Below are 27,120 nucleotides of genomic sequence, written 5' to 3'. Positions count from 1 at the left end.
CGTCTCAAGTTCTCTTTCCGTCTAGGTTCTCTGAACGCAAACTGGTCTCTAAACTTTGCTGTGCACATTTGAAATAAAAGGTGCAAATATTGGGTAAACGCCCCCGCCGGACAAGTTTCTGGTTCTTCCCCACAATGTCATTCTGAAGTGACACGACAAGATTTTTCGAAGCAAACGGGTTTTGGTGGGAAAGCACGGAGCGCCTCAGGAGTTCAAAGACACACTCAAACTACTCAACAGCGTCTTAGTTGAAAGAAAACGGCACAAGAGGAAAATGGGTATAAGGATTCATAAGCAACACTTGTTGTTAGAAGAAGAAGAAGAAGATTCAACTTTATTGTCATTGCACAGAGTACAAGTACTAGGACAACGAAATGCGGTCTCTGCATTTGACCCATCCTAGTGTTAGGAGCAGTGGGCTCCATTATGTACGGCGCCCGGGGAGCAGTGTAGGTAACCAGTGTCTTGCTCAGGGACACGACGGTGGCACTTGGTCTTTCGGGGACTTGAACTGGTGACCTTCCAGTTCCCAGGCCAAGCCTCTATGGACTTCGCCACCACCGCCCTAGAGACAAGGCTGGCAAATCTAATCCGATACAAACGGATGACCCTGCAATCAGCATTAAACCGAGGCTCATTAACGCATGTGTCTTTAAACAACACTACATCTTTTTAAGGGCAAGCTGATTAGAAATTTAAGTATACATTTTTTTGGAATTTCTAAGATTGCTTTTCGACCAAATCACATTAAATGAAAATAATAAATTACACTTTGATAGCGCTTTCCAAGAGACCCAAGGCCGCTCCACATGGTGTAAGGACAGACAGAAATCAAGAAAGGCAAATAAGTATAAAAATATCCCATTTTTTTTAGAAATACTAGTTTTAAAACCAACAATTTGTTTTCCTAGAAGTACCAATCTGCTGATTTCTCAAAGTCAAAGGGGGAACATGTTCAAATGTCTTCTTTCGTACAGAAAATAAATCCTAAGAGTGTTCAAATGTCTTAAGAAATAGCTGCAGGAACTCTCAATAAAGAGTTGGTACATTTAAAACAACCGCTGGTTAATGATGCAAATAATCTTTGGACAAATCGATTCACTGACGATCATCAATTGCCGTAAAACGTACAGATTAAAGTCGATGAGTGTTCATCTTTGTCACGCAGTTTCTCATCGATTTTCTACTACAGGGAAAAACAGCCATCACGCATTTGTGCAGTCCTTGAACGTCACACGGGTCCGGCGTTAGGTATCGGGACGTGCAGACGGAAAGAAAAAAAAGGCGCATTCAAAACTACAGTTCCTTTTAATTTTATTACAAAAACAAAAAACAGGATTTTCAGAATCAACAGTACAACAACAAATCTACTGAAAAAAGAAGAGGGGGCGGAAACAGAGAACAAGTGCGAGGGAAATGGTGTGTGTATGTGTGTGTGTGCATACGTTTACGAACCCCATTACAAAGAAGAAATCAGAAAATGTATCCGTCCCCCCCCCCCCTCCAAATAATGTTCCATTTCATTACTTCAATTTAACGATTATTGAAGAGCACGCGAGGGGAAAATGAAACGTAGACGAGGACAGCTTCTCAGTTTTTATATAAAACACTTGGCAGAGGATACGTCAAGGCTTTATTATCCGTTAGTTAAGAAAAACAAACTTATTTCAAAACGGAAAATAAACAATGCTCGCAATAAAAACCCATTTCAACACACATGCACGCACACAGACACACAAACATGACACCCTGGTGGATGGAGATGGAGATGGAGATAACAAAAGGGAGAATGAGGAAGGAATGAAGGGTTGGGGGTGGGGTGGGGTGGGGTTGTTGATGAATGAAGTGTGTGTGGTTCTTTCTTACCATTTCAACATGACACTTCACTGACCAACACGAAAAATAAGGGGCGTCTACGTCTATATACACATTGTGTGTGTGTGTGTGTGTGTGTTTGTAAGTGTATAAGTCAGAAGAGCCTTTTGGGGTCAATTGAAAGGTCAACTAGGTTTGGCAGTGTGTGTGTGTGTGTGTGTGTGTGTGTGTGTGTGTGTGTGTGTGTGTGTGTGTGTGTGTGTAAGAGACATTTAGGACCGCCGCTTCTTCTTGCTGGGGAGGCTTGGGGGGGGTGGGCGGCTCTTTCTCTTCCTGGGGTTGCTGGTGTCCTCCTCCTCGTAGACGCTCTCTTTGTCCGCTGACACCAAAACAAAAATACACATTTCAATCACAATATCTGCGTAGAAATTATTTTAAAAGCACATTCCTTTGCGCTACAAGAGGAACACAAAGGCCTTTGTTTATACGAGAGACGACCAAGGAGCAGTGAGTGGTACTGTAACCCCGTAAAAAAAAAATGGAGGTACATTAATCTTACGAAACACTCGCTCTTCTATTGGCTAGCGCTCCAACACATTAAGCGAGAAAGGCTAAGGGGGCGGGACATCTCTAAGCTGTTGACAAATCACAACAGAGCCGGCCAGCCAACCAACCAGAGCAGCACAGGCAGTATGAGAATAATAAAGAGCTTTTTGAGCATTAGAGCATGGAGACATGTCCCAGAAGAGACACTACATACTGATATGAAGCTGAAAAGGTGCATCGAAGTGTTTGGACAACACCTTGAAGGAATTACCGTCTGAACTTCTGCATCATCAACACATCCTATAACAAGCAGATCTTGCATAACATTTTTGCAATGAAAACACACCTCTCCTGGCTTCCTCCTCCAACTCGTCCCAGTCTTTCCCGCTCTCCTCCTCGCTGCCGACCGACTCGCTGTAATCTACAAAGAAAATAAACATATATTTAAACTACTCAAAGAGAAAGGGTTTCTAAACGGCATCAATTAAAGAACTGAGTGGGATTTCCACAGGTGACAAAAAAAACAGATAAAAGTCGTACTGGAGTCCTCTGTCTCCGAGTCGTAGTCCTCGTCACTGTCCGCCTCCTCCTCTTCCTCCTCGTCATCTCCGGACGGGTTGAATGTTTCATCCTCTATTTCCGACTCGGAGTCTTCCTCCCCGCCGCTTCCCTGACAACAAATACAAAATGCGTTTGATCAAGCAGAAAGGAAATGAAACGGTGGCGCAAGAAGAGGAACAACTGGTGAGTCGAATAAAAGCCCCGTTTGTTTCCCCCAGATTTGTTTGTGCTTTGCTGAACGTACCTCGCCCTCGGGGTCCAAGAAAGACCAGCCTCCCTGTTCGAAGAAGCCCTCGGGATCGTCCACGATGGTCTTCATGATCTTGGTCCAGTTCAAAGACTGCACTCCCTCTGTGTACTTGATGTCACAGGAGCTGAGGAAGAGACAGGAGATGCTTTAATCCACAGAAATTCTCACAGATTGATCATTAAGAGTTTCTCTCTCCGAGTCTTAAAACCCTACTTGAGCCACTCCTTGATGGGGTCCAGGGAGTTGACGGGCACGGCGTTGATCATGGTGACCTTCTTGTTGTAGTCCTTGTAGACGATGACCACGTCGAAGTTCTTCAGGTGGAACTGCACGCGCTCAAAGTGGACCAACTCCACCTCGTCCAGGGTCACCACGAACGGCGGCTGGATGAGGACAGGAAAGATCACACGTGTCTTGGGTTAAATGCAGATCTCATGAAGAATTAAACCAAGATAAATGACACTACATTTAGCGGATGCTTTTATCCAAAGAGCATTCAACCCCTGTACGTTTGCTGCACATAATCCAACGTTCCTAAGTGCTAAGATCATAAGTGAGGTCCTGTCTTATTATATTTATCAGTAGAGATGCAGTGGAAACAGGTGGGGTTTCAGTCTGTAACGGATGTGATATCAGAGGAAAACTCTCGGAATGAATGAACAACATAAGAGACGTTATATATTTTGGACCTGAAGTGTTCATGGTTCACATTGTGTACATTCTGACAGATGTCCTGTATGCAGCATGATTAAAAAGAGGGATTGTTTTTGCACAGTATCAAAAGGTTTCTATATATTCTCCATGAATAAATCCCATACTTTTTCCCCCAGAGTTCACGTACAAACAGTTACAGGCTGATTATGACATATTTTTCTACGCCGCCCAGGAAGTTAGCATGCCACAGGCTCTATTGACAAAAAGCAAATGGGATTTTTCCATTGGATTTTGGAATATCGCACAAGGTAACCTCTGTGGCACACACACACACACACACACACACACACGTATATATACTTGCACGATTCGTTTTTGCAGGATAATCTCCACACATTAATACCACTTTTATAATAGTTTAAGAGTGAATCCGATCACATCAAGTAGAAAGCCAACGTTATCAAGGCTAAACATGAACTCCCTATCGGTCACTAGCCTTCATGTCACCATCAGAAGCTTCAGACATTCATTACTGGGTGTTTCCTGACGTATTGTCGTCAAAGAACACAACTTTATTTCAGGAGTCGAACCAAAAACACATGCTGACTTATTCCCCTGACTGAGGACTCATTCCTGCACCACTCTATTGTGCCGACTCACCCATTCAGTGGTATTGACGAGGGAGCTGGAGGTGGGTTGTAGCAGGCAGGTACTCCTGTAGGGGGCGCCCTGGAACCTAAAAAAACAAAGAGCAGAAACATCAGTGAAATGCGGCGCTTTTTTAAAGTCTCGTCTCTCAAAGCGTGTCGGACAGCATCTACCGACCCGAGGTCTCTGAAGGGAACCTCGAACTCCAGCTCCTCTTTAGTCAGCGTCTCCACCTTCTCGATGAAGTTCTTGAAGGCCGACTTGAGCTTGTGCCTCATCTCGCGCTCCATCTGCTCGGCGTACAGGTCGTCCCGGTCGTGCATGTGCTGGTGTTTGCCCAGATCTGTGGTGATCTCGCCGACCTCGGTGTAGAACTGGACGTCCGTGTGGCGCCGCTTCCCGAACATGATGGCGTTCTGCAGGGGGGAAAAGTGTGACGGACACAATGACGCACTGACAATCCTAAAGTCGGGAGTGAAGAATGCACCTCTGGAGGTTATTTTGAAAGTAAATACAGATCGTTTTTACTTTTGAAACCGGCAGAAACGACTAACTTTGGGATAGTTTTGATACCTAATGTAATACAGTTCATGTTAGGGCTGCAACTCATTTCTTTTGGGTATTGTTTTGAGCTCTTAAATGTCAAGTAAATAGTGAATAAATGTGCAGGGTGAGATCTTTAAATGTCTCTGGCTTTACCGCTGAAGCATGCAACTGCATTTCCTGCACATTTTGAAACAGAAAACTGGGATTTCTTTTGTTGATTTGCTGCTCTAACAGGAAAATAATTGGCTGCAGCTCTAACTTGTATATTCACATACTCATAGTGTTGAACCAGTAAAGCTACCCTGAGGTGGAAGTGAAGAACGATGATCATCTCCCCGTCGCACGGCTGGAAGATGGCGTGTTTGATGTTGTTGTAAAGGATGTCCACTTTGTCGCCGCGGACCGACGTGAAGCGGAAGCCTGAGCAGAGAGAGGAGGGGGGAGTTTAAATAAAGAAAACCTCTAGATTAAGGCTTTCACTTCATGGGGGGGAAGTTCTCTCACCATTAGTATGCGCCTCCAGGGAGCCCTGCATCCTCTTCTGTGCGATGTTGGGTCGGATGTAGAGGTCTTTGAGTTTGGGGTTGCTGCGGTTCAGGTTGATGACCAGCGAGTCCTGCTTCACGATGCCCTCCTTCTCCTTCTCCTCGGCCTCTCGCGTCTTGTAGCGCTTCTGCACCTCCTTGATGATGCGGAAGGCGTTCTGCAGGTTGGTGGAGGGCACCGACGGGTCGCCGGGGGTCTTTAGGTTGGACGCTCGGTACGTGCTGAGGGGAGGAAAGAGAAGGGAAGTCAAGGAGGGGAAATAAAATCGCGATGCAGTCACCAATTAAAGACAATATGGTAGGGTACAGTACTTAAGCAAAAACAAAGACATCATTTCTATATATTTTCGATGATATTGCTATGTGAATAATGAGCGCACTATGATGTTTGTATGTGTGCCTCTACTGTGAGATGTTTACATGCTTTAATGTAGAAAAGGGTCTTTATTTTTTACCCTTTACATGCACACAAACCTTTAAAAAAAGCATGAGAGCCCCTTTAAAAAAATACCTAATCCCTCTAATAATTAAAAAAGTTAGAAATGTATTAAAGGAAGAACAATAGGGTGGAAAAATAAAGACAAATATCCGTTAAACATTCCAATAAAATCAGGAAATGTAGGCCCTGTGGATCTGAAATCAGGAAAATATTATTTCACTCATTTGAGAATAATTACATTTCTTTAACGAAGGTGGCGTCGGGGTTGGGGAAGATGTTCCCCTCCTGTCGTCCCAGGGAGCTGCCCGGGACGTAGAAGTTGATCCTCAGGTAGGTGTAGTCTCCCTCTACGGACATACTGATGTTCTGGACGGGCACAAAGTCAAAGATATAGATCAATGTATAAAAAGATAGGATCCTGGTGTACAGGTGAAGACGACCTCCGCGTACCTTGATGGTGGCGATGTGGAACGGCGTCGCGATTCCAAAAACGGGCATGACGACGGTCTCGTACTTCTTGTCGATGAAGATCTTCATGTCTCTGATGTCCTTTTCTCTCGGCATCTGAGAGACGTTCTTGTAGGACACGTTGGATTTTCTGGCCCTGGAGGGGAAGAGAGAGAAGACCTAATTAATGTCGAGACACTTAATCACATGTGGGAATCCTTGAGCATCATTCCACAGATATTTAGGCACTTGTGAAGCAACTTACAATTACAGAAACACTGACCGGGAGGGTTTAGTCATTAACATGATCAAACTTCTCACCCTGTACATTTATTTTTACACACTTAAGGAACATTGTTTATATTTGGTGTCATTTTAGTCATTTTTTCAACTTTGTTTTAATGCTATTTGAAGATGAAGATGAAGATTCAACTTTATTGTCATTGCACAGAGTACAAGTACTAGGACAACGAAATGCGGTCTCTGCATTTGACCCATCCTAGTGTTAGGAGCAGTGGGCTGCCATTATGTACGGCGCCCGGGGAGCAGTGTAGGTAACCAGTGTCTTGCTCAGGGACACCACGGTGGCACTTGGTCTTTCGGGGACTTGAACTGGTGACCTTCCAGTTCCCAGGCCAACCCCCTATGGACTTTGCCACCACCGCCCTAAATAAGGAACGCTTCACGAATTTGCGTGTCATCCTTGCGCAGGGGCCATGCTAATCTTCTCTGTATCGTTCATTTCTATTGTAATTTACAACGCCCTGTCTTTATAAAGATAAGAATGAAATGAAAATGATTACTTTATTAATCCCAAACTGGGAAATGTTTGTGTTGCAGCAACATAAAACATTACAAGGCACAGGAAATAATTAGAAATAAAACAACGCTGAAGTGTAGACATCTCAAAGAAGACAAGACATTTAAATCAAATGTAAAACATATAAAGCAGGATATTATGTACATGTTGCTGCAACACAGAAGTGTCCCAAATTGGGATAAATGAAGTATCTACCTTTAAATGCGGTGTGATTACTTTGATATGTTTGGATGTACAACCGTATAAGAACATCCTTAAAAAGAAAGGTTTCAAGGGTTTTCAATGACTAAAACAGATTGTTTTTGGATGACAATATCAGAAGTTTAACTACAAACATTCAAAGCTTCATTCCCAAACTTAACTAGAAGCTTTTGTGAGGTGATAGTGGTGTATGACACACAAAGGAATACACAGAACAAAGGCTAGGAAGGGACTTGTATTTAAAAAAGGCCTCAAACTTTACTCAAAAGTCAGTGAATTGCTCATTTATTTACAGTTCCTTTCCTCATGTTAGAGCTAAAGGAGGAACAGCTCATGTTTAATCAGATCAATGACAGACGGAGATGAGTCTGTGGTGGAATGAAATGCCTTTCTACGGGCGGATTCACACTCACTTCTGAATCTGCTGCTCTCCTTTCTGCTCCGTCAGACGGCGCTTCGCCTCTTCGTTCAAATGATTGGCCAGCTCCCTCTGGTGGGCCCGCCTCTTCTCCTCCGCCGTCATCTCGTTCTGAGGTTGGACAACAGAAACACGACTGAGTGATCCGATCACAAAACACCGGGATTTATACACAGGATGGGGGAAAAGAAAAGAATAACACACATGCAGAATATGGACATGTGTTTCATGGCTTTAGATGGAAGTCAAAAGCACACAAAAAACAAATCACTCAAATCAAAATAAATGGCCGTTTCTTTCTTCCCATCAGTACATGGATTCTTAGAAATAAACCAGATGAGAATTTCAACAAAAAAAAAAAACATAAAATACTTACCTTCCCAAGTAGCTGGTAAGGTACAGAAACAGTCACACTCTTAGTTATAAACACTCTGTAAAAGGTGCCAAATAAACTGATCACCAGTCACCACACACACACACACACACTTACTCTGGTCCTGTCTGCCAGCAGGGCAGCACTGCGAGCGCCTTTCCCCAGCAACTCCTCGGCGTCGTCTCCCTCTTCCTCCTCATCTTCCTCGTCGTCATTCTGGGAAGCACAACAAATAGAAGAATCTTAAACAACAATTGATGACAGAAATCTGGGTTTTACAAAAGAAGAATTAAACTATTATTTATTTAACAATTAAGAATCAAAGAAAATGTACCATGGCAGGATAAAGCTTTAAAATATAAACACAAAAGCAGAAAAGCAGTAAACCTAATAAAACAACAACTGGCCAATTAATTATCTTAAAGTACTCAGAGCAGACTTAAAGGGACCCTTTTATGCTCATTCCCAGGTTCATATGTGTATGTAGTGTCTCTCCTGGGACATGTCTCCATGCTTTAATGTTCAAAAAGCTCTTTACTTTTCCTCATACTGCCTGTTTTCACCCTGTCTGAAACCAGAGCCCAGTCTGCTCTGTTGTGATTGGTCAACCGCTTAGAGATATCCCGCCCCTTGACTTATCACTTTAGGAAGCCTGACCATCTACATGCACAAAAACCTATATGAACACACTACAGGGAAGCCCCAAAAGGCTTAATAGGGTCTCTTTAATGTAGCTCTGCAGCAGAGGCCTTAATTGGAGGAAGGATTTAAATGTTAGATCAGCCTTGATAGATGTTTGTTTCTGCATTACACCGCTTAAACAAACTCAACACCGCCCGTGTCAAATTAAAAGCCCTCTACAATTTCCTCACGAGGCTTTCATTTTGAAATGTGATCAGGTGACTCTGGGGCTCAAAGACACGTACCTTCAAGAAGATTCCCACGTTTTTGATCTTTTTCTTGACGGGTGTGAGTATCGTGGCCGCCTCCTCCTGTCACGGACACATTTCAGGTTGCGGTTAATATTGAGATTGAATACGTGTGTTGTCTTTGCGGCTCCTCAGCAGGGACATCGTCCTACCTCGTTGATCTGTATTGTGTCGCCGATGAACAAGGCGTACTTCTTCTGCTCGTCCTTCTTGGCCTCTTTGTTCACGAGGTCAGCGAAACCCAAACTGATGCTCAACACCATGCCTGGGGGAGACGGGTACACACTTTGATTAACAAGCATTTTCTTTATGTATTTAACCCGTTTCAAGAGTTCTGAGCGATGAACAACGACTTTAAAATCTGAAGGTGCAAAAACACTCACCCTTTTTCAGTTTGTACTGGTTTTTGGCGTTCAGAACCAAGGAGCCTTCTCTGAACTCGATTCCCATTGCAAAGCTACAAACCACAACATGTCAAGATGTGAGAAAAGTGTGTGTGTGCACATTTTGGGGAAGAAATGTGTCATTTCTGTGCATTTACCCGAGGTTTTTAGTCAGCTTTGCAACGAGTTCCGACCTCTCCTTCTTCACGTAATCCTGAGCGGCGTTGTAGGCGTCGCTGATTTTCACACCTGTGGAGAGAGAGGTTTATAAAAACAGAAATACACAAAGACTTTCACATTTTTACAGCAACACTTTGTTCTTGAAGTGCAAGTTATTTTATGTTGTTTAAAGATTATTCCTGATAATTAAGCAACATTTTAATACAAGCCATTTTACATTGTAAGTGTTTAAAAATTAGGACTTGATGCTTTTTTTTGTAGTTTTATAACAATATTTAAAGTTGTTTGAATTAAGAAGCTATTTTAAAACAAGTCCTTCTGCTCCTCAAAGCTGCCACGGCCATTATAACCCTAAAACATCACAATGATAATGTCACTTTTCAGCTGCTTGAACTCACCATGTTTGAGTTGTTTGAGCAGCTCCTCCTCCACCTGCAGCAGGAAGTTGTAGTTGTCCTGCATCTCCTGGGGGGGGTCCACCATGAGGGTGCGCACCAGGTTGGAGCAGTAGGACTTGTAGCGGATGCCCATGGCACACGTGATGGCACCGAAGTGCATGTGGTTCTTGTCGCTGGAAAAGAAACGAGTTTGTTAAAAATGATGACCAGAGAAAAACGACTGATCGTATTACATTATAATCTCCATTCTATTTTACTGTAATGTCTATGTAAAAACATCTGCTAGTTTGACGTACATGCTTTTCTTTTTCTAATATGATAATAACTACATAAGTTTTGAATTGTTGGTGTGACAAACTATTTGAAAGCGTCTCCTTTGTGTTTTATAGATTACCAGGAACATTTTCCACCATTTTCTAGACATTTATTTGAGCAAACAATTAATGGAGAGTCTAATTGACAGAAAATCAGAAGTTTCAAGTCTAAGGAAGTCAAATGTTGAAAGTAATTCTCTACATCTGACATAATAAAGAAAGTCACATTTATTACAAACACCCGATATCTTGTCTCTGCTGCCGAGTTACCTGACGACGCTGAACTTAAGGCTGTAGTTGCCGCCGCTCTGGATGATGGGGGGGTAACACATCTCCACTGTAGAAGGGTCTGCACCCCCCAGGTACTTCTTCTCCTCGACTGCCTTCTCCACCGACTCCGCCAGCTTACTGTGACGCACTTTCTGTTGAGAGCGGAAACAAGAGGGGAATGAAGTCTCTGGAATTTTTTTGTTTTAGTGTAGAAAGTACTGACTCTGTCCTACCTGACTCATTTATAGAACTCCAGACAGGATGCGTCTGAAAGTGGGCGTACGTTGTTCAATTAAGCTTCAATCAGGACACAAAAAAACATGTGCCATGATATGAAATTGCCAGAGATGGAGGATTTGTAGCAGCTGTTTGTTGACACTTAGTTATTTTTTGACCTAGCTTGGGATATTTTTTGAAACCTGCACTGATTTGAAATTATTAGGATAATCTGGAGGTTTTTCCCCACTTGCATTCTTGTAAATATGTTTGAATATAAAGTAAAAGCAGCATAAGAGTAATTCAAAACATCTGAAAATAAGTGTTTCCGGTATCTAGTATCTAATTTCCACAAACTGTTGACCATAACGTTTTACACAACACAGCAGTAGCGAGTACGGGGACAACAATTACAGCCACAGTATGGCACACAAATCTGCTATAGCTACAATACAGACCACCAGCAGTTGTACAGTAGTAGGGTATTTAAATCACCAGGTTAACAATAATCCACAGTTCCTTCTGCTCACCTCGTCGGCATCAACGATCTCCATGACGCGCTCCTTGAAGAACTTGGAGTAAACCTCGCTGGTGATGGCCGCCGCCTTCTTCATCAGGCTCAGCTCTCCGTCTTCCTTCACCGCCATCGTGTACGCAACCACAGCGCTGATGTCTACCTGCAGGCAGGAAGTTACGTAAATAGAGAGGCGTTAACTACAATGGATGTACGAGACGCAGAGATTTGAAGAACAATGCAACTGTAAGTGACATTTTTGATCGTCGTGTACCTTCTCCAGACCCTCAGCGCTGATCGTTTCGTTCCAGCCCTTCATGTACTCTCCGGGGAATTTGTCCTTGCTGAATATTCCCACCGTCTTGCCTTCTTTGCTGCCTTTGATCGCCTCGATCATCTTGTCAAAGTTAGCCTTGTTGCTTTCATTCTGAGAGACACAGAATAGCAAGACATTAGAATTACTCTGACAAGGGAATAAAAAACAAATGTACATCAAGAGCAAACTGCCTCACAAATCACAAACAAGTCACACCAGCACATCTTCAAATGGTTTGCATGTAATTGTACAAAGTGGGGGGGTTTATTCAGCCGTTACCTGTGTCTTTAACAGGTTACCTTTTCTCTGACGAGCAGGGTGATGGGCGGCACACCGTTGGCGTTCTCGTTGCCTTAGTTATAGCCACCTGTTTGAGGAAATCCACCTTCTTCTTGCTAGCGAGGAAGAGGATTTTGCTGTCACAAAACACCATGATGGTGTCCGTCAACTCGTAGCCAAACAGCCATGTCTGGGGGGGGGGGGGGGTATTACGATGAATATATAAGTGATTAATTAATACAGATTCAGATTGGGTATTTAATGCATACAACTGTTATCCTGCACATGTACTCCCATGTAGCTTTAATGTATAGTCATATGTGCAAGTCAACTCCTGCTGTCTGTTACCTGTATGGCTGTAGATTTGGCGTACACAATTTCCTCGTCCACTCCTACAGACACCACAATGGCATCGACTTTTCCAAAGTCATCTTCTCCTTTCTGGGAAACAAACCAATAAAAGCACACTTAATTTAATGTTAGGCATGAAATCTATACTGGAGGTGCTCTTACTTCATGCACAGTAATCATCTCTGTAGACACAGAGTCATTTGTTACATGGAGCTATATGTGTTAGTACCAGTGTAAAGTTGATTTGTAACACATCTGCCACATCAGCACCTGATGCTGCCTCCCCTGGAAGCACACAATAGGTTGAACAGTCTCACTATTACAATATACTTATGTTTAAATGAGAGTTATGTTGCACATGAGGCGTTGTTTAATGAACAATGCATCAGATTGCATAATGTTGCTGCACTATCAAGTGAAACTCACCATGAAACAACTTCTAAAAAATAAGTTTGTGACTTGAAAATAAACACATGGTCATGTTTACAAATTAAAAACTCTTGATCGTTTAAGTCATTTCCTGAGGCTGCAGACATCCTGCACATGTTACTGGGATGCTGGCGTTATTCTGATGCTAATTAGCCGGCTAACATTAGCATGTGGTGATATAAATAAAACGCACAAACTGACAGTGAATGTAATGCTTTAGGACAAAACGTGAAGTACTGTTGCATGGTAAATCGTGTTTCAATTGCACCCAAACTGTGTTTTTTGGTCAAATTAGTCCACGTTTATTCAGCCGACGTTTGACTGTTCGGCTAGTTTGTTAGCTGGGTTGTAAACTTACTAGCCAGCTAACATTAGCATGAAGTGACATGAATACAAATCACATGAACTAACAACAATGACGTTAAGGATTTAGGACCACATTTCAAGCACTTCTTTATGGTAAATCATGTTGATATGATACCCATGTTGGTTAAATTAGTCCAACACACATGTATTTGTTCGGCTAGTATGCTAGCTAACGTGGAGAATGGGGATGGAAAGTGTGTTAGCAATAGTTAGCCTGTTTTTGTTCTATAGAAAACCAGTGAATCCGCTTCAAAAATAGTTTGAAGAGAAGTGAAGAAAGTGAAATCGTGCAACCGGAGGACGGGTTGTTTGTGCAACAAGCAGGCCAGGAAACTGCACCGATTTAGCCGACAACACAGTCAGAAAAACGCGGTTAGCTCATCTTCCAAAGCCCACTTTCTCCACGTTAAAGTTAACTACAGGAGAGGGTTTGACTCCAACACTTCATTTTTACCTTCCAGTTGCTGTATAATCTCTTGATCCGGCGGTAGTAAGCATCTTTATCCAGGTTTACCGCCATGGTTGAGTTACAAACTCCAGCTCCCGGCTTCGCTTCTCAGCAGGCCGGATGAGGATGATCAACTAACAATAACGCACTTTTCTTTTTCCACGCCTGCACAGATCCACGCAACACTATGCTGCTGCTTCCCTTGTATTTTTTTTTTTTTTTTTAACCAAAGAGGTCTTTTCATCTGAGGAATTATGTAAAAAAAAATTTTTTTTAAAAACACACTACGAAAAAATCCAATTATTCGACCAAAAATACCGTAAATTATTCAGATATAATGTCATTTGGCGTTTTGCCACACTCACAACCATGCACACACCAATCTGTATAATTACGTCCTCCGCCCCCCCCTCCTGCTTTCTCTTCCGCCAGTGCCTTTTTCCTCCTCCCTCCCCCTTCGACTCTTCACAATATAATAAACAAACGTTGTTAAAACCCCTAAATGTGCTTTACTTGCTCCTTGCTCAAATGTTCATGGGAGACAACACGAGTTTTAATGCCTGGGGGGCTCCTGTAATCGTTGTTTTGTTTCTTTGTGGTTTTATGTTATGAAATGTGGCGCATTTTAATGTTATTTGCAGGGCTGCAATGAGCAGCAGCAGCGCCCCCTGTCTGGTGTTGTCCACGCTGCTTTTTCCCGCCATGGTGGCTTTTCCCGCCATCGTCATCAAACATTCCCTCGTCAGGGTAATCTCGCGAGAGAAACTGCAGCGACGATGACACATGAGTGACACTCGCTTTCTTGTTATCAAAAAGGCATATTGATGAACTTGATTTACTTGGAAGCTATATAGTCTAGTAAAAAACATATTTAGTTTTATTTATTTGTATTATTATAACTTGTTGTTCTATTACTTTTCTGAATGCAAAAATATTGAATGTGTCATGGATATTAGAAATAAATGCCACCAAAAAAACTAGTTCAAGGCCAGAATATGCATCATCAAATATATTACATTTTATTTGCACTGTTAAAAACATTTACAGGATTTCTACAGCAAAACAGGCCAGATTACTGCATTTCATCTGACTGGGTACAGTTGATATTATATTAAACATTCTTCTTGTCGAGTCTATACTTCAAATACACATTGATGATGGAAGTTAAATCTATCACTTTTTTCTTGGTGCAACGTCCTTATTGTGATCCGTGATTCCCACTGCCATATTTCCAGCAGCTTCTAGGGAGCAGTTTATGCGCGGTATTGATCACAGGACTAAACATTAAATCTGATACCCGAGTCTGATCATTCATTTATTCCATTTCTCTGCTCTTTTGCTTTTCAATGTTTATTCTTTGTCCTTCTCCTCAGTCAGATGTTTTCTCTCCCTAAGCGACGGTGGTGGAGTTCTGCCGTCGGTTGGTGCACCAGGCCATGAACACATCTCTGTGGAGGAGAAAATATGAAATTAAAATCACATTTTTTTTACATGACATGCTGTATGCAGGTTGTAATGTAAAAATTAAATTGCAAAAATAACAGTTTTTTGCAGCCATAGTTATTACACACACATCGTCACCAAATCCAAACACCTGTGAAATGGCCAAAGTGATTTAAGGCCTTTAAAGTGTCTAAATTTGCATAGCTAAGCCCAACCAGCAATGAAACAATACAGGAACTCACTCACTACTACCTGATGACAATCAACCATGGTTTAACCATATTCCAGATCTGGTTTGCATGTTGCAAGTGTACACACCTGCAGTGTGTGGCGACACACTCGTTGCTACAGTACTCGTAGTCCCAGTCTTTGCTCTCTACGGCTGGGTTGGTGCAGCCGGACCGAACACAAATGTTAAGGCTGGCGACTGGAGTCAAACTCTGGACAGCGGCAACGTTCACCTCAACCTCAATCTGGGAGACAAAACAGTTCACTCGAGAGCTATAAAGACATTAAATGCAACAGTTGTATAATCTGGAAGACAAATATGAGCATGTTCAGTCTATTTTGCTGAGCTTACCCCGTCTTCTGCCTCCGCTACTTCCTCTCCAGCCAACAGTCCAACCTGGACAATCAAACTCGAAGAAGGCGATTCAGCTGCTGAGGTCCGAATGGTTGGTTGATGCGACGATGGGACCTTGATCTGCAGCGGAGGCGGAGCAGGAGAAGCAGCTTGTGGCTTTGCCTGGCGAGGTTGAGGCACCTGAGCATGCACCACCTGCTGCACCTGCGACTGAAAAGGCGTGCTCTTCATCATCTGCAGTGGCGGCGGCTGGCTTGGCGAGGCGACAGTCATCCACACAACACCTGAAGGCAGCTTCCTCTGCTTGATGACGATCTTGGAGACAGTTGGGGGGTTCGGCGAGGGGTCGGGAGCAGGTGGAGGTTGGGGTTTTATGGCACGAGTGCGCAATCGCGTTGTGACCTGAGGCAGGTCCAGGATGATGTTGGAGGTGCAGATGTTGGTGATGGTGTTCTCCTCTGTTTTGTAATGCTTGGACCTGCTGGTGCAAGCTGCTGTTGCTATGACAGTGGGAGATATTGTTGGTGGAGGCAATGGGGGTGATGAGGAGGTGACTTCAATGAGGGCCTGAAGAAAGGATGGATGGAGAGGACATGAAACCAAACCACCATCAACAACCAAGCTAACACACTAGCAGAACAGATACATGTGTGGTGGTGCTATAGATCAGATCAAACACTATCAGATTATGAATTCGCTTTGGCAAAGTGATTATTAAAAAAGGGGTTTAAAACTCACCGTTGGACAGTCATCCGCGTCGTCATTCTGGAGCGAGCTGTTGGGCGGCCTTGTGACCGGCAAAGGATTATGGTGCGTCTGGGGTTGTTGAATCATGTTCCGGTCTCCTAAACAAATCCCCAGTTGGGATCTGAGCAATGACAGATCTATAGTGGTCAGCTGGATGTCACCCAATGGGACATCGATGTTGACCGGGGATGAGCTGCTGAACCGAGAGCCGATGGGATGAAGGGTTTGACTAAATTGTTCCGTACTCCTTCCCATTCCAGTGAAGACCCCAACAAAGCTTCACCCCCTGATGGGTTGACAACCCCCAGACTCTCCTTTTCCTGTGAGATGGTGTCAACAAGCATGGAAGCAAACAAGGGGGCCTCTCCTTCCATCGTGGCCGTCCTCAAAGAGTTCAGTTCTTCATATACTGTTTGCACTTCACGCACCAAGTAGAGTGTACTTATGAATGCTTCGTTGGACCCACGTCTCGTTTAGGCATTGGCTTAAATCACTAGAGGTGTTTTTTTGTATTTGTTCACTAAGGTCAGGATGGTCTTGACCGTACAAAACTGCTACCTCGTTATCACCTTTTGAGTTCAACATATGGTGTTTACTCAAGGCGTCCCAAGTCCGACTCTACACACCGAAAGTATTGTGTTCAACCCAGGTTCACTTGAGATTATTTATGAATCAGAATCAGAATCCCTTTATTGGACAACTTGATGACAGCGGATCCTTTCAGAATACATAATCAGCCCTATTTCTATTATGCCAATCAACACAGTTAGTCTTTTTACCCAGGTTGATCTCCAGCCTTGAAAACCAATCTTAGCGTAGGGGAACCCTTCAGCCGGACCTCTGTTCCTGTTGATCGGACCAGCATCTGGGCCCGTTCTACTAAGACCCTTTCGAGTACTTGATCACCATGCTGGAGGACTGGTTGTCCAGTTTTGTGTTGCAATTTATCTGTAGCCACATGTAAATTAGAAATCTGTTTTACAGTTGGTTTCATCCGGTTCTAAAACACTAAATCTAGGCCCTGTTTGTGAGGGCCGTGGTTAGAGAATCAGGCATGGTTTGACCTGTTAGCATTGAATGTGCATTAAGTGCTAATCCTGTTAGCTAGTTGTATGTCAGTATCAGTATATCTCAGGGCTAGCTTCTGTTGTTTACATACCTTTATTGGTTTTGCCTTAATCTTTCCTTATGGCAACCTAATTCCTAAATAACTGTAGAGCCCTGAAATTACCAAGCTAGGTAAACCAAATGTACGGATAACCTCTTTGCACGACAACTCAACTGAATGCCACTCCAGCTGTAATCCAGAAACCAAAATGAGCATCACCACATGTATATTAAAACATAAAATACTTTATTTCATGATTAAAAACATTTACAGGATATCTACAATACACCAGAACAGATGTCTGCGTTTCATCCGACTGGAAACAGTTTTTTTTCCTGGAAGCAAACACTTCCTTCCTTAATTATTCAGACCTGAATCAAAATGTCTTAAATTAAACGGTTTCATGTTAGAAAGTAAAGCTTCGTCGTGTAGTATTCCCTTTCCCCCTTACAGTAGCATGTCACCACAAATGATTTTCACCAATCAAAATTTGCACCTCATTTTTGAAAAAGCTCTCGTCTTTTTGGAGGTTTTTTCCAAACAGAGTTATATTTTCTACTGGATTTAAGCACCTGTTTAAAGTTTCAATTAAAATCTATTGCATGGCGGTAGTTTATTTCCCCCAAAAAGTAGCTTATCATGTGACCAACTAGCAGTGGCCGATTTATGTCCACGTTGTCTCAAAATCACAAACACCCTTTGAATGGCTCCTAAAGACATTTAGGTTGTTTGTGCTTGGCCCAGTGGTTGCTGGTTTGTGCAAAACATCAGGAAAGTAACTCTGCGCCAAAAGCTGATCACCAAAGAGATCAATGACACATTTAGATTACATTCGCTTCAGTCGATCCTCATTCTAACAGTAAAGGGAAGAGCGTACACATGGGAAGTGGAAGTCTGAAGAAAATGAAACTCAAAAATTCATGATTTCCTTTCCATTAATTAACACAGTTATTTCATATAAAACGTTTTTATATATCCAGTCCATACTTGAGATCACAATAGATGATGAACTGGAGGTGTGTTCTTCTGCTTTATCTTCATTGTGATCCGACAGTCCCACTGCAAGAGTTGCTTTTCTGCTCCAGAGTGTCGCTTACAGTAAAGTATATTGTAGTGATTTTACGAATACTTTCCTCTGCGACAGAACCTCTTTTGGTTCTCGTCGTCAATGAGGCATGATAAAACAGACCGTTATGTGCCGATACCTGAGCCTGATCATTCATTTCATTTCATCGCTCTGCTCTTTTGCATTTCACGTGTTATCCTTTGTCCTTTTCTCTCCGTGTAACACTTCTCTTAGGTCAGAGATGTCCTCTCCCTATGTGACGGTGGTGGAGTTCTGCCCTCGGATGGCGCACCAGGCCATGAACACATCTCTGTGGAGGAGAGGAGAGGAAATTAAATACATTTCTGACATATATGCAGGGTGTAAATGTGTGGAAAAGAGGCAGACTTTTGTAACCAGAGATGTCCTGAATATTGACACACACTTTTCTGAGATTATAGTGATAAAAATGCTAAAAATCTCTTGGTTTAACTAACAAATTTAAGATGAAGAAAATCGTTTTTTTCAAATTGTTTGATACTGACTAATCAAAAGATATTCTGCAATAAGGAAAAGTTGTTATTTCCGACTTTGACTAGACGTTGCCTTAAATTGGGCCCTCTCAGACCGTTTTTCACCCAAATTAATGAGACAATATCTCACAACACAACATTTATTTATGTGAGTTTTTAGTTTTTATTTACTACTTGAATCTTTTTCTTGAAACAATAACCCCCTCCCCTGGATTTACAGTTAGTAATAAAGCCAGAGATGTGAACGCCCAGATCTGCTGTACACACCTGCAGTGTGTGGCGACACACTCGTTGCTACAGTACTCGTGGTCCCAGTCTTTGCTCTCCACGGCGGGCTTTGTGCAGCCGGCGCGGACACAGATGTTACGGCTGGTGGGGGGGGTCACACTCGGGACCGTGGCTACGTTTACTTCAACCTCCATCTGAAAAAAAGGTATGTGTATCAATCGATCAGAGTTTGTTTAATTGACAAACACCACACACCTGTATACAAAATATGAATTTTGCATGCTGCTGAACTCACCCCTTCCTCCGCCTCCGCCACCTCCTCTCCTTCCGTCATCACATCCCCAGACTGTCCCATCTCACCCGCCAGACCCGAGGACGGCGATTCCCCCGCCGACGTCACGATGATCGGCTGCTTCGACGACGGCACCACCTTGATCTGCAGCGGGGGCGGCGCTGTGGCGGCGGCTCGCGGCTTCGCCTGCAGGGGCGGGGGCGCCTGAGCGTGCACCATCTGCTGCAGCCGCGGCGGAGGAGGTGCGCTCTGCATCTGCTGCAGCGGCGGCGGCTGGCGAGGCGCGGTGGTGGTCGTCAGAATCACACCCGACGGCAGCTGCAACTGCTTGATGATGATCTTGGTGACGGTGGGGGGGTTCGGCGGCGGGGGGGTAGGGGCTCGTGGAGGTGGGGGTTTTGTAGCACCGGTGCGGGACCGCGTGGTGACCTGAGGCAGGTCCAGGATGATGTTGGAGGTGCAGATGTTGGTGATGGTGTTCTCCTCGGGGTTGTAATGCTGGGACCGGGTGATGCGGGCGGCGAGGCTGGAGGCTGCTGTTGCTATGGCAGCGGGAGATGCTGTAGGTGGAGGCGATGGTGGCGATGAGGAGGTGTCCATGACTTCAATAGGGGCCTGAGGAGAGGACAGTTGGACACAATGAGGAGTTAAGTGCCAACCAAGTTTATCCATGTTTAAACTTCATGCAGCTAGGGTTAGCTGTTTGTTATGTCGCCGAAACAGTGTTGGGTCAGAGGTCTTTTGTTATTGCTTTGAGAAAAGGTTGTTGATGAACCCATTTAGTCAGATTTGTTCTGTTAACGAAATATTCACCTGAGAAATCTGTCCAGATCTGTACTCTGCCAGCGCCTTCAGGTAATCCTTCTTTGCCGCTTCGTTTTTCCTCTTGTAAACCTGGAAAAGGGGAAATAATGGACCAAAACTGAGTATGTGTTTGAACTCAATGTACCGCAAAGTCAAAATAAGAATTTGACCAACTAAAAAGATGGACTGATGGGTAAAGTTTCCTCCTCCCCTTTCTCACCTGTTTCTGCTCCTCCCCCAGGCTGTCCCACATGGAGGCGACTATCTTAGAAACATCTCCAAAGGTAGCGTTGGGGTTTTGTCCTTTAATGGCCGCCTGAGTGTCCTTGAAGAACAGGGCGTAGGCCGACACGGGTTTCTGAGGCACGTTGGGGTCTTTCTTCTTCTTCTCCTTCTCCTTCTTCCCTCCAGCTCCTCCTTTCCTCCCGACTGCCGGGGAGATGCTTGAGGTCGGGGCGGAGATCGGGGACTCGGACATTGACGGGTCGAGGGAGATGACTCCGGGGGAAACCGCGAGAGAGACCGGAGACTCCACCAGGACGCTCTGATAGGAGGGGACAGGAACAACGGGGATGATTAGTAAAGATCTTGAGTTATAAGAAGTGTTTCTGTTGTATTGTGTTCTTTAAAAGCCTGTGCCTGGAAAGATGGATCTATCACACACACACACACACACACTTGGGCAGTGAAGGATAAACAACACGAAACACGCCTGCACATATTTTACCACAGAACTTCTACACCCAGGCAGCTCACCTGGTAGAGCGGGAAACTCATGTAACAACGCTGAGTCCTAACCGCAGCGGCCGGGGTTCGATTCCAACCCGTGGCCCTTTGCTGCATGTCCTCACCCCTGTCTCCCCCTTTCCAGTCTATCTGCCCTATCTGGTCGAAAAGGGGCAAAAAAAACAAAGAAACTACCAACACCTGAAGGGATGCACATTTTCCACAGTTGCAATAAATGTTGACCGGCAGCTCATCGGACCGAAAATACTTATCATTTAATATTCTTATAATGAACATCCCTGTCCTGCAGTGTGTGTCCAGGGCTTTTATTGTGAAAGGTCAGAATGGAGGAAGTGGATCTGGTTAGCGCTGCCTACTTCAAGGTTGAACGGAGTGATACAGTTTTGATTCAGAGCACATTTTAATACTTTATTTCCTAAAACACACAGAAAATAAACACAAAAAAGATTCCTTAATCCTAGGATGATTTCAATTGTTTTTGAGCTCCTATAGTCCTACATTTGAAGGCATTTGTGCAATATCCTGTTTGATTAATGACAATAAACGTCCAAAATAATACAGATTCCCTGATGAGCCAACATATGATTATAGCACTTCAGCCTATAATATGACTTAAATCCTCAAATAGCTTCTGTGTTGTTGTTGTTGTTGTTGTTGTTGTTGTGGTTGTTATATCCCATGTATTAAGTATAGGCGACACTCACAAATCTAGGCTTCATTACTACTGGGTCTGTAATGATGTGATTGGTTAAGGCCTTTATTTGAGGTGTTAAAATGTCAGTAAAATCCACATAATTCCAGAAAAAGTAACTTTTTCCTGCATAAAATTTTGGGTTATGTCGAAAATTGTTCAAGACGAAGAAATAACATGAAAAACTATTTTGACGTTCAAATTACTTTGTTGAAAAAACGTCTACACCACAAAAAAAAAACCCACTCTCACTCATTAGGACTTCCTGTTAATGGTGATCAACTATCATCCAATTGGGGTTTCCTTTTTGTTAAATTAAATAAACCTCACCCTTCTGAAGTCGTCCATGTCGTCATCCTGGAGCGAGCTGGTGGGCGACGCCGTGGCCGACAGATGGTTATCGGGAGACTGGGGGTGCTGCAGCATGCTCCCGCCTCCTAAACCGAGCCCCAGTTGGGCGCTGAGCTCTGATTGGTCGATGGTGGTCAGCTGGTTAGACCCCAGCAAGCCCTGGCTCATGTCCCCCATTGGGACGTCGATGGTGACCGGGGACGAGCTGCTGAACTGAGACCCGATTGGATGCCCGAGGTCCTGGAGACGGAGAAAGGTGTTAGAGAATTTTAACAGGGTTTCTTTTCCACATCATTCAACTTCAGAATCGGTTTAATTAAAGTTAATTATGTGATTTTATTTTAAAAAATGTATCGTAACATCCGGCCAAAGAGTACAGTTAAATAAAATAAAATAAGACAAATTCTAAACTTCATTTCCCACACGACTCACCATTCCCAGTGACGACCCCAGCAGAGCGCTCCCTCCTGATTGGTTGATGACGCCCAGACTCAGGTGCTCCAGGCCCTGAGACGGGGCGTTGACGAAGGTGGAGGCGAACGAGGGGTCGTCCCCTTCCACCACGGCGTTCCCGGGCACCACAACGCTTTCGGGGGGGCCGGAGTCCGACAGCTCCCCGAAGTGGGACACCACATCGGACACGGTGAGGGCGGAGTCGGGGTCCAAAGAGATGGGAGGAATCTCGAACTCCTCATCGCCGAGGCTGGGGGTGTGGAAGGTCTGGAGGAGGGTATAAAAGAGAAGAATGGAGGGAAGAGAGAACAGGTTTGTGAGAAATCGGGCTGGAGACGAGTTACATTTGGAAAGAAAGGTAAGAGAGTTATAAAAGAAGAAGAGGATTAGTCGGTAATTACAGATTTAATAAACACATACGGTGTGTGTCAGGAGTGATCGGATCAGGTGCGGAAATCAGTGCGACATGTCAGTGTTTGGAAGAAGATAGGTGGGTTAGCGTGTCATCTTAACTCTGGTATCTGATTTCTTTATTCTTAGGTTTTCGGATATCTGCATCAGAATACAGTACCTATATTAGTCCTACAGAGGGGAAGTGTACAAAAACCACCACCTGAAGCTCACTTTTGACTGGGGTAGACTATCACTCTCCACATCCCTCTTTAAATAACAAAAAAAACACAACTGAAGATTTTATGTCAATGCCTTTAATCATGTGTTTATTAAACATGGCAAAAGTGACAACACTAGAGAGAAACAGATCATTTATTATGTCTGCTTTTCAATTAACGATGATTGATGGTTGAGCTCAAAGAGGGCAGGACTAAGTTTATCTTGCTTTGGAATACAGGCCCCTTATCATGCACTCCAACAGATCAAATCGACCAAATTGTGAAAGCATGCTATCAATCACAGCTGGAGATCGTTGATTATCGCAATATTACTGGAGAGTATGTGCAGAAAAACCATCACTGAAGAAATTGTGCTTAGGTTTAGGATTTAGGTTTGTAGTTGTGCTCGCTCTTGTGCTTTTATCATCACTATTTTTTGAGGCACCCCACTGACAAAACAGCACTTGAAAAGACATTTGTATTAACCTTAAATTCAACGCCCCGATGAACAAATGTCACTTTGGATGAGTCAGTCGTGCGGTTGTTTTAAATTCCTACTCTGACATGATGATTCATTTCCCCTTACTGACATGAAAAAACTAAACAAAAAAAAAGGTGTCTGATTTGAAGCAGGAGGGGTAGTGAGATATATTAAAAATAATTCATACTCCACCAGCGGATCCAGCGAGGTTGAAGAGGTCAATGGGTTTAGTGGCACACTAAAAAATGTGAGTATGTCAGTAAGTTGATTTCAAATGTCATGGGTCAACTAAAACTGACTTTATATGTACTCATGGCACCAGTGACAAAACGCTTCATACATTTATGTTGTACCATTCAAAACCGACACAAAAACAAATATTAACATGGTTTAAATGCTACAAAATAAAGTTGCCAACCACTAGATTTTAAATTAGAGATGATTAAGTGTATGCAAGGTTGATGTGAAGAGATTTAAAGCAACGTAGGGTTACACTTCCGCAGGATTGTTGGTCAACAGCAGGGAGAGATAAATCCTGTCAGAGGGATTACAAAAAGAAAAAGCCAGGTAAATCCAAAATGTGAACGCCTACCTCTGAAGAGGAGAGGAAGGGATGTCCGGCCCCTGAAATGGTCAGGTAGTTATCACTGCCTCCAGGGAACTGAAACATAAAAAGGTGGAAAGGTTGTTGTTGATTCAGAGGGAAAAAGACACATTCTCCAAAAACCAGTGGTGTAATTAATTGAAGTACTCGAGAGCACGATTCTGGTCTACCTGTACTTTACCTGAGTATTTTACCCCATCACAGTCCCCCTGCTTCCACTCCTGCTGTTATTTATTTTACTTTATTGTTTGCCCTACTTTGTTTGTTTTGTTGTCTGTCCTAATCTCATGTAATGCAGCATTGGGTCCCTTGAAAGGCCCTTTATACTGTATATGAAATATATTACTATTATTACTTCTACTGCACTAACATTTGGAAAACAATATTGTGCTTTTTACTCGTTTAGGGATTATAATAATCAAGACCAAGCAACCCAAAAAAAAGGATTATACACTTATATATAATAATAAACAAGTGAACTAAACAACAGTAAATAACAACAAAAAACAAGAGTAAAAGATATAGAAAAAAATACAATAAAAATACATAGAACAAGAATACATGAAAAATAAAAACCACGTGAGTTTTTAAAGTGACTTAAAACAGCTGACGTTGAATGACTGTATGGGTTTAAAATATGCAACCCAAATGCAAAAATAAGTAGCATTTCGTTGGTTTGCATGTGGATCCCTATCATAACGTAGTCACCTTGTTGTCAGAGTCAAAGCCATTGAAAGACTGAGGATCCAGAAACTCTGGATCACCGTCGTGCTGCCCGGTACCGTCCGTTAAATCCGAATAAAAATTCAGGTCCATCTTTTTCAACTGGGCCTCATGTGTTTAACGCTATGATCCAACACAATGTTGCGCAATACAATAAATCTCCTCTTTCTTTATCTGTATTCCAACATGTGTAGTTGAAGTCGCTTCAGAAAACTGGTAAATGGAGAAACCAACCTCTAAATACCGGGTTTAAAAAGGAGCTATTTCTTGTGACAGCTTTTGCACAGATGTTAGGTTAGCTCACACCACTAAAACGCAGCATGTGCACGACAGCAACCGTACCAAAAATAACCCGTGTGCTGTCTGTCTGGAAACGTGGCTGTTAACGCGTATTTCTTGCTGACTTGTCGCACCACTGTTTAGCTTTAGCCGGTTTTGACGCAAAGCTGCAGCGACATGCCCGGCGCCCGATTGTCTGTCTTGTCCTCAAACGTCACATTTAACCAACAGCCGCATCACGTGCACAGGTAAATTCAATGTCCCTGATAATGACTGATTGATTAGTCAGTTAAAAATGACTATGGTTGTTTTAATGTGTCTGACTGACAGCGGAGGAAGGCAGACCGAATCCCCGTTTTCTGCTTCGCGTTTTAGGCTGCTCAATAGATCCCGAGCCACGAAGCATGGATTGAATGGAAGGGGGTCAACGCCGGATGTCGAGCGATACACTTTCAAAATAAAAGCACATCGCCAAGTGGATAAGAAAACAAAACGAGGAAGATGATGTTTTTGGCACACATACGTCCAATATGTGAACAGAATATGTATACTGTTAGGTAGCATTCCTAGGTTTAGTGCTAGGTATTTAATATAAATAAAAGGAGGAGGATTTGCTTTTTAAATGTTGATAATACAGATATACTTCGAAAGTCAATTAGTTTCTTTAAGATGAAACAAAGGACTAGTGCATAAACAAAAGGTCAAAATGATTCTCGAAATGCAAGTTTGTCCTTATTATCTCATTTCTTTCCCTTATGCCTGGTACTATATTCTTCCCTATTTTCACCGTCAACTAAAGACAGTACTACTTTTCTGAGATTGCATATCGAGAATAAAAATCACCTTTCACAGTTTGCACTAATAAGTAATAGTTTGATATATATTAAACGTTGAACTTTAACCTTTAAATGTCAAGATTATTTTGGCTTTTTTAACTTAATTCTTGATTTGCAATAAAAAATCCTATTTTGATTTACTTTTATTTTATATGCAATAATTAATAATAAACTGTGTTCTCGATATTTTAAATTCCTAGCTCTAATATTCTTACATATCAATTACTTTGTATATTTCATAATTAAAGCTCTTATTTCCTAATAGTTTCATGTAACTGTAAGAATTGGTAATTGTCAAACAATCTACTTTAATTGTCATATTTTACTTTTCTTTTCTTTTTTCTGGTCGTCTAAGTATAAGTATAAGTAAAACATTTATATAACAAAATAAAATGAATTTCGGTTTCTTTATGTTAAAAATGACGTTTTGTTCAGGCTGAATTCTTTCATAGCCGCTAGATTTTATTTTGAAAGCCAGACAGGAAGTGGCCTGTCACACTGTTCTTCTACTTCTAACCCACACAATGAGTTAACTTTGCTACAGTGGATTTTTGACAACCAAAGATCGTGTGTTAAAACTGAAAATCACAGATGAAGACAGCGGTGATTCTTTTATTAATTTATACATTTTGAATACCAACTACTCTTACCTCCATGCTCACCCACGAAATCTGATAAATGTTAGTTTTTTGTCCCACTTTTTTGAAGTGAACTTCTCCCAGAATTGATTTCCTCAAATATCACAACAGCATCGACTTCCGGATTGTACGTACAAGTGGAAGTGACGTCATCGCGTCAAAAAGATTGGAGTTTCAGAATAAAATTATTTATTTAAGACGGTTCTTTAACGTGTGGTACCGTATGGTTTTTTAAGGGTATATTAATAATAATACAAAGCAAAATAA

General features: G+C 42.7%; 2 protein-coding genes and 1 non-coding gene across 8 annotated transcripts; all 3 read right to left on the bottom strand.

Annotated features, from left to right (window-relative positions):
• Window positions 1-1,297: 1,297 nt before the first annotated feature.
• supt16h (SPT16 homolog, facilitates chromatin remodeling subunit) lies at window positions 1,298-14,072 on the bottom strand. The gene is given in 25 exon segments (XM_063901185.1): window positions 1,298-2,194; window positions 2,708-2,782; window positions 2,902-3,031; window positions 3,167-3,296; window positions 3,386-3,555; window positions 4,487-4,562; window positions 4,652-4,890; window positions 5,322-5,440; window positions 5,525-5,787; window positions 6,243-6,370; window positions 6,455-6,608; window positions 7,886-8,001; window positions 8,381-8,479; window positions 9,190-9,255; window positions 9,345-9,457; window positions 9,576-9,649; window positions 9,734-9,824; window positions 10,154-10,326; window positions 10,738-10,889; window positions 11,484-11,630; window positions 11,742-11,894; window positions 12,083-12,138; window positions 12,141-12,252; window positions 12,411-12,503; window positions 13,663-14,072. Coding segments are annotated over 25 exon segments (3,102 nt in total). The 5' UTR covers window positions 13,729-14,072; the 3' UTR covers window positions 1,298-2,087.
• On the bottom strand, window positions 7,118-7,227 carry LOC134876379 (U6 spliceosomal RNA). The gene has a single exon (XR_010167427.1). It is a non-coding gene; the product is annotated as a U6 spliceosomal RNA (small nuclear RNA).
• A 3,690-nt stretch (window positions 14,073-17,762) lies between the features above and the next one.
• On the bottom strand, window positions 17,763-26,976 carry tox4b (TOX high mobility group box family member 4 b). 6 transcript variants are annotated; one of them, XM_063901017.1, is made up of 11 exons: window positions 26,866-26,972; window positions 24,366-24,434; window positions 23,961-24,011; window positions 22,661-22,948; window positions 22,208-22,468; window positions 21,196-21,324; window positions 20,660-20,983; window positions 20,449-20,529; window positions 19,639-20,250; window positions 19,383-19,537; window positions 17,763-18,913 (listed from the first exon to the last, which is right to left on the bottom strand). In XM_063901017.1, the coding sequence occupies exons 1-11, from the start codon at window positions 26,869-26,871 to the stop codon at window positions 18,856-18,858; spliced, it is 2,034 nt and encodes a 677-aa protein (XP_063757087.1). In that variant the 5' UTR covers window positions 26,872-26,972; the 3' UTR covers window positions 17,763-18,855. The 6 variants fall into 6 exon arrangements, with proteins under 6 accessions (XP_063757087.1, XP_063757084.1, XP_063757089.1 ...); XM_063901014.1 differs by lacking the exon at window positions 26,866-26,972 and adding an exon at window positions 25,086-25,950; XM_063901019.1 differs by lacking the exon at window positions 23,961-24,011 and having other exon boundaries at window positions 26,866-26,976.
• Between the last annotated feature and the right edge of the window lie 144 nt (window positions 26,977-27,120).

This window comes from Eleginops maclovinus, chromosome 14 (assembly GCF_036324505.1).
Source record: "Eleginops maclovinus isolate JMC-PN-2008 ecotype Puerto Natales chromosome 14, JC_Emac_rtc_rv5, whole genome shotgun sequence".
NCBI classification, from domain to species: domain Eukaryota; kingdom Metazoa; phylum Chordata; class Actinopteri; order Perciformes; family Eleginopidae; genus Eleginops; species Eleginops maclovinus.
Note: the sequence above shows the minus strand (reverse complement) of the source record. Positions and strands in the feature narration are given on the sequence as shown.

Excerpts from the sequence above, each read along its gene's own strand:
- tox4b (XM_063901014.1), bottom strand. The coding sequence starts at position 25,193 with ATGGACCTGAATTTTTATTCGGATTTAACGGACGGTACCGGGCAGCAC. Across the intron at positions 20,251-20,448 it reads GATCTGGACAGATTTCTCAG|GCCCCTATTGAAGTCATGGA; the intron begins GTGAATATTTCG and ends TCCTCTCCTCAG. Across the intron at positions 18,914-19,382 it reads TGTGTCGCCACACACTGCAG|AGATGTGTTCATGGCCTGGT; the intron begins GTGTGTACAGCA and ends TCTCCTCCACAG.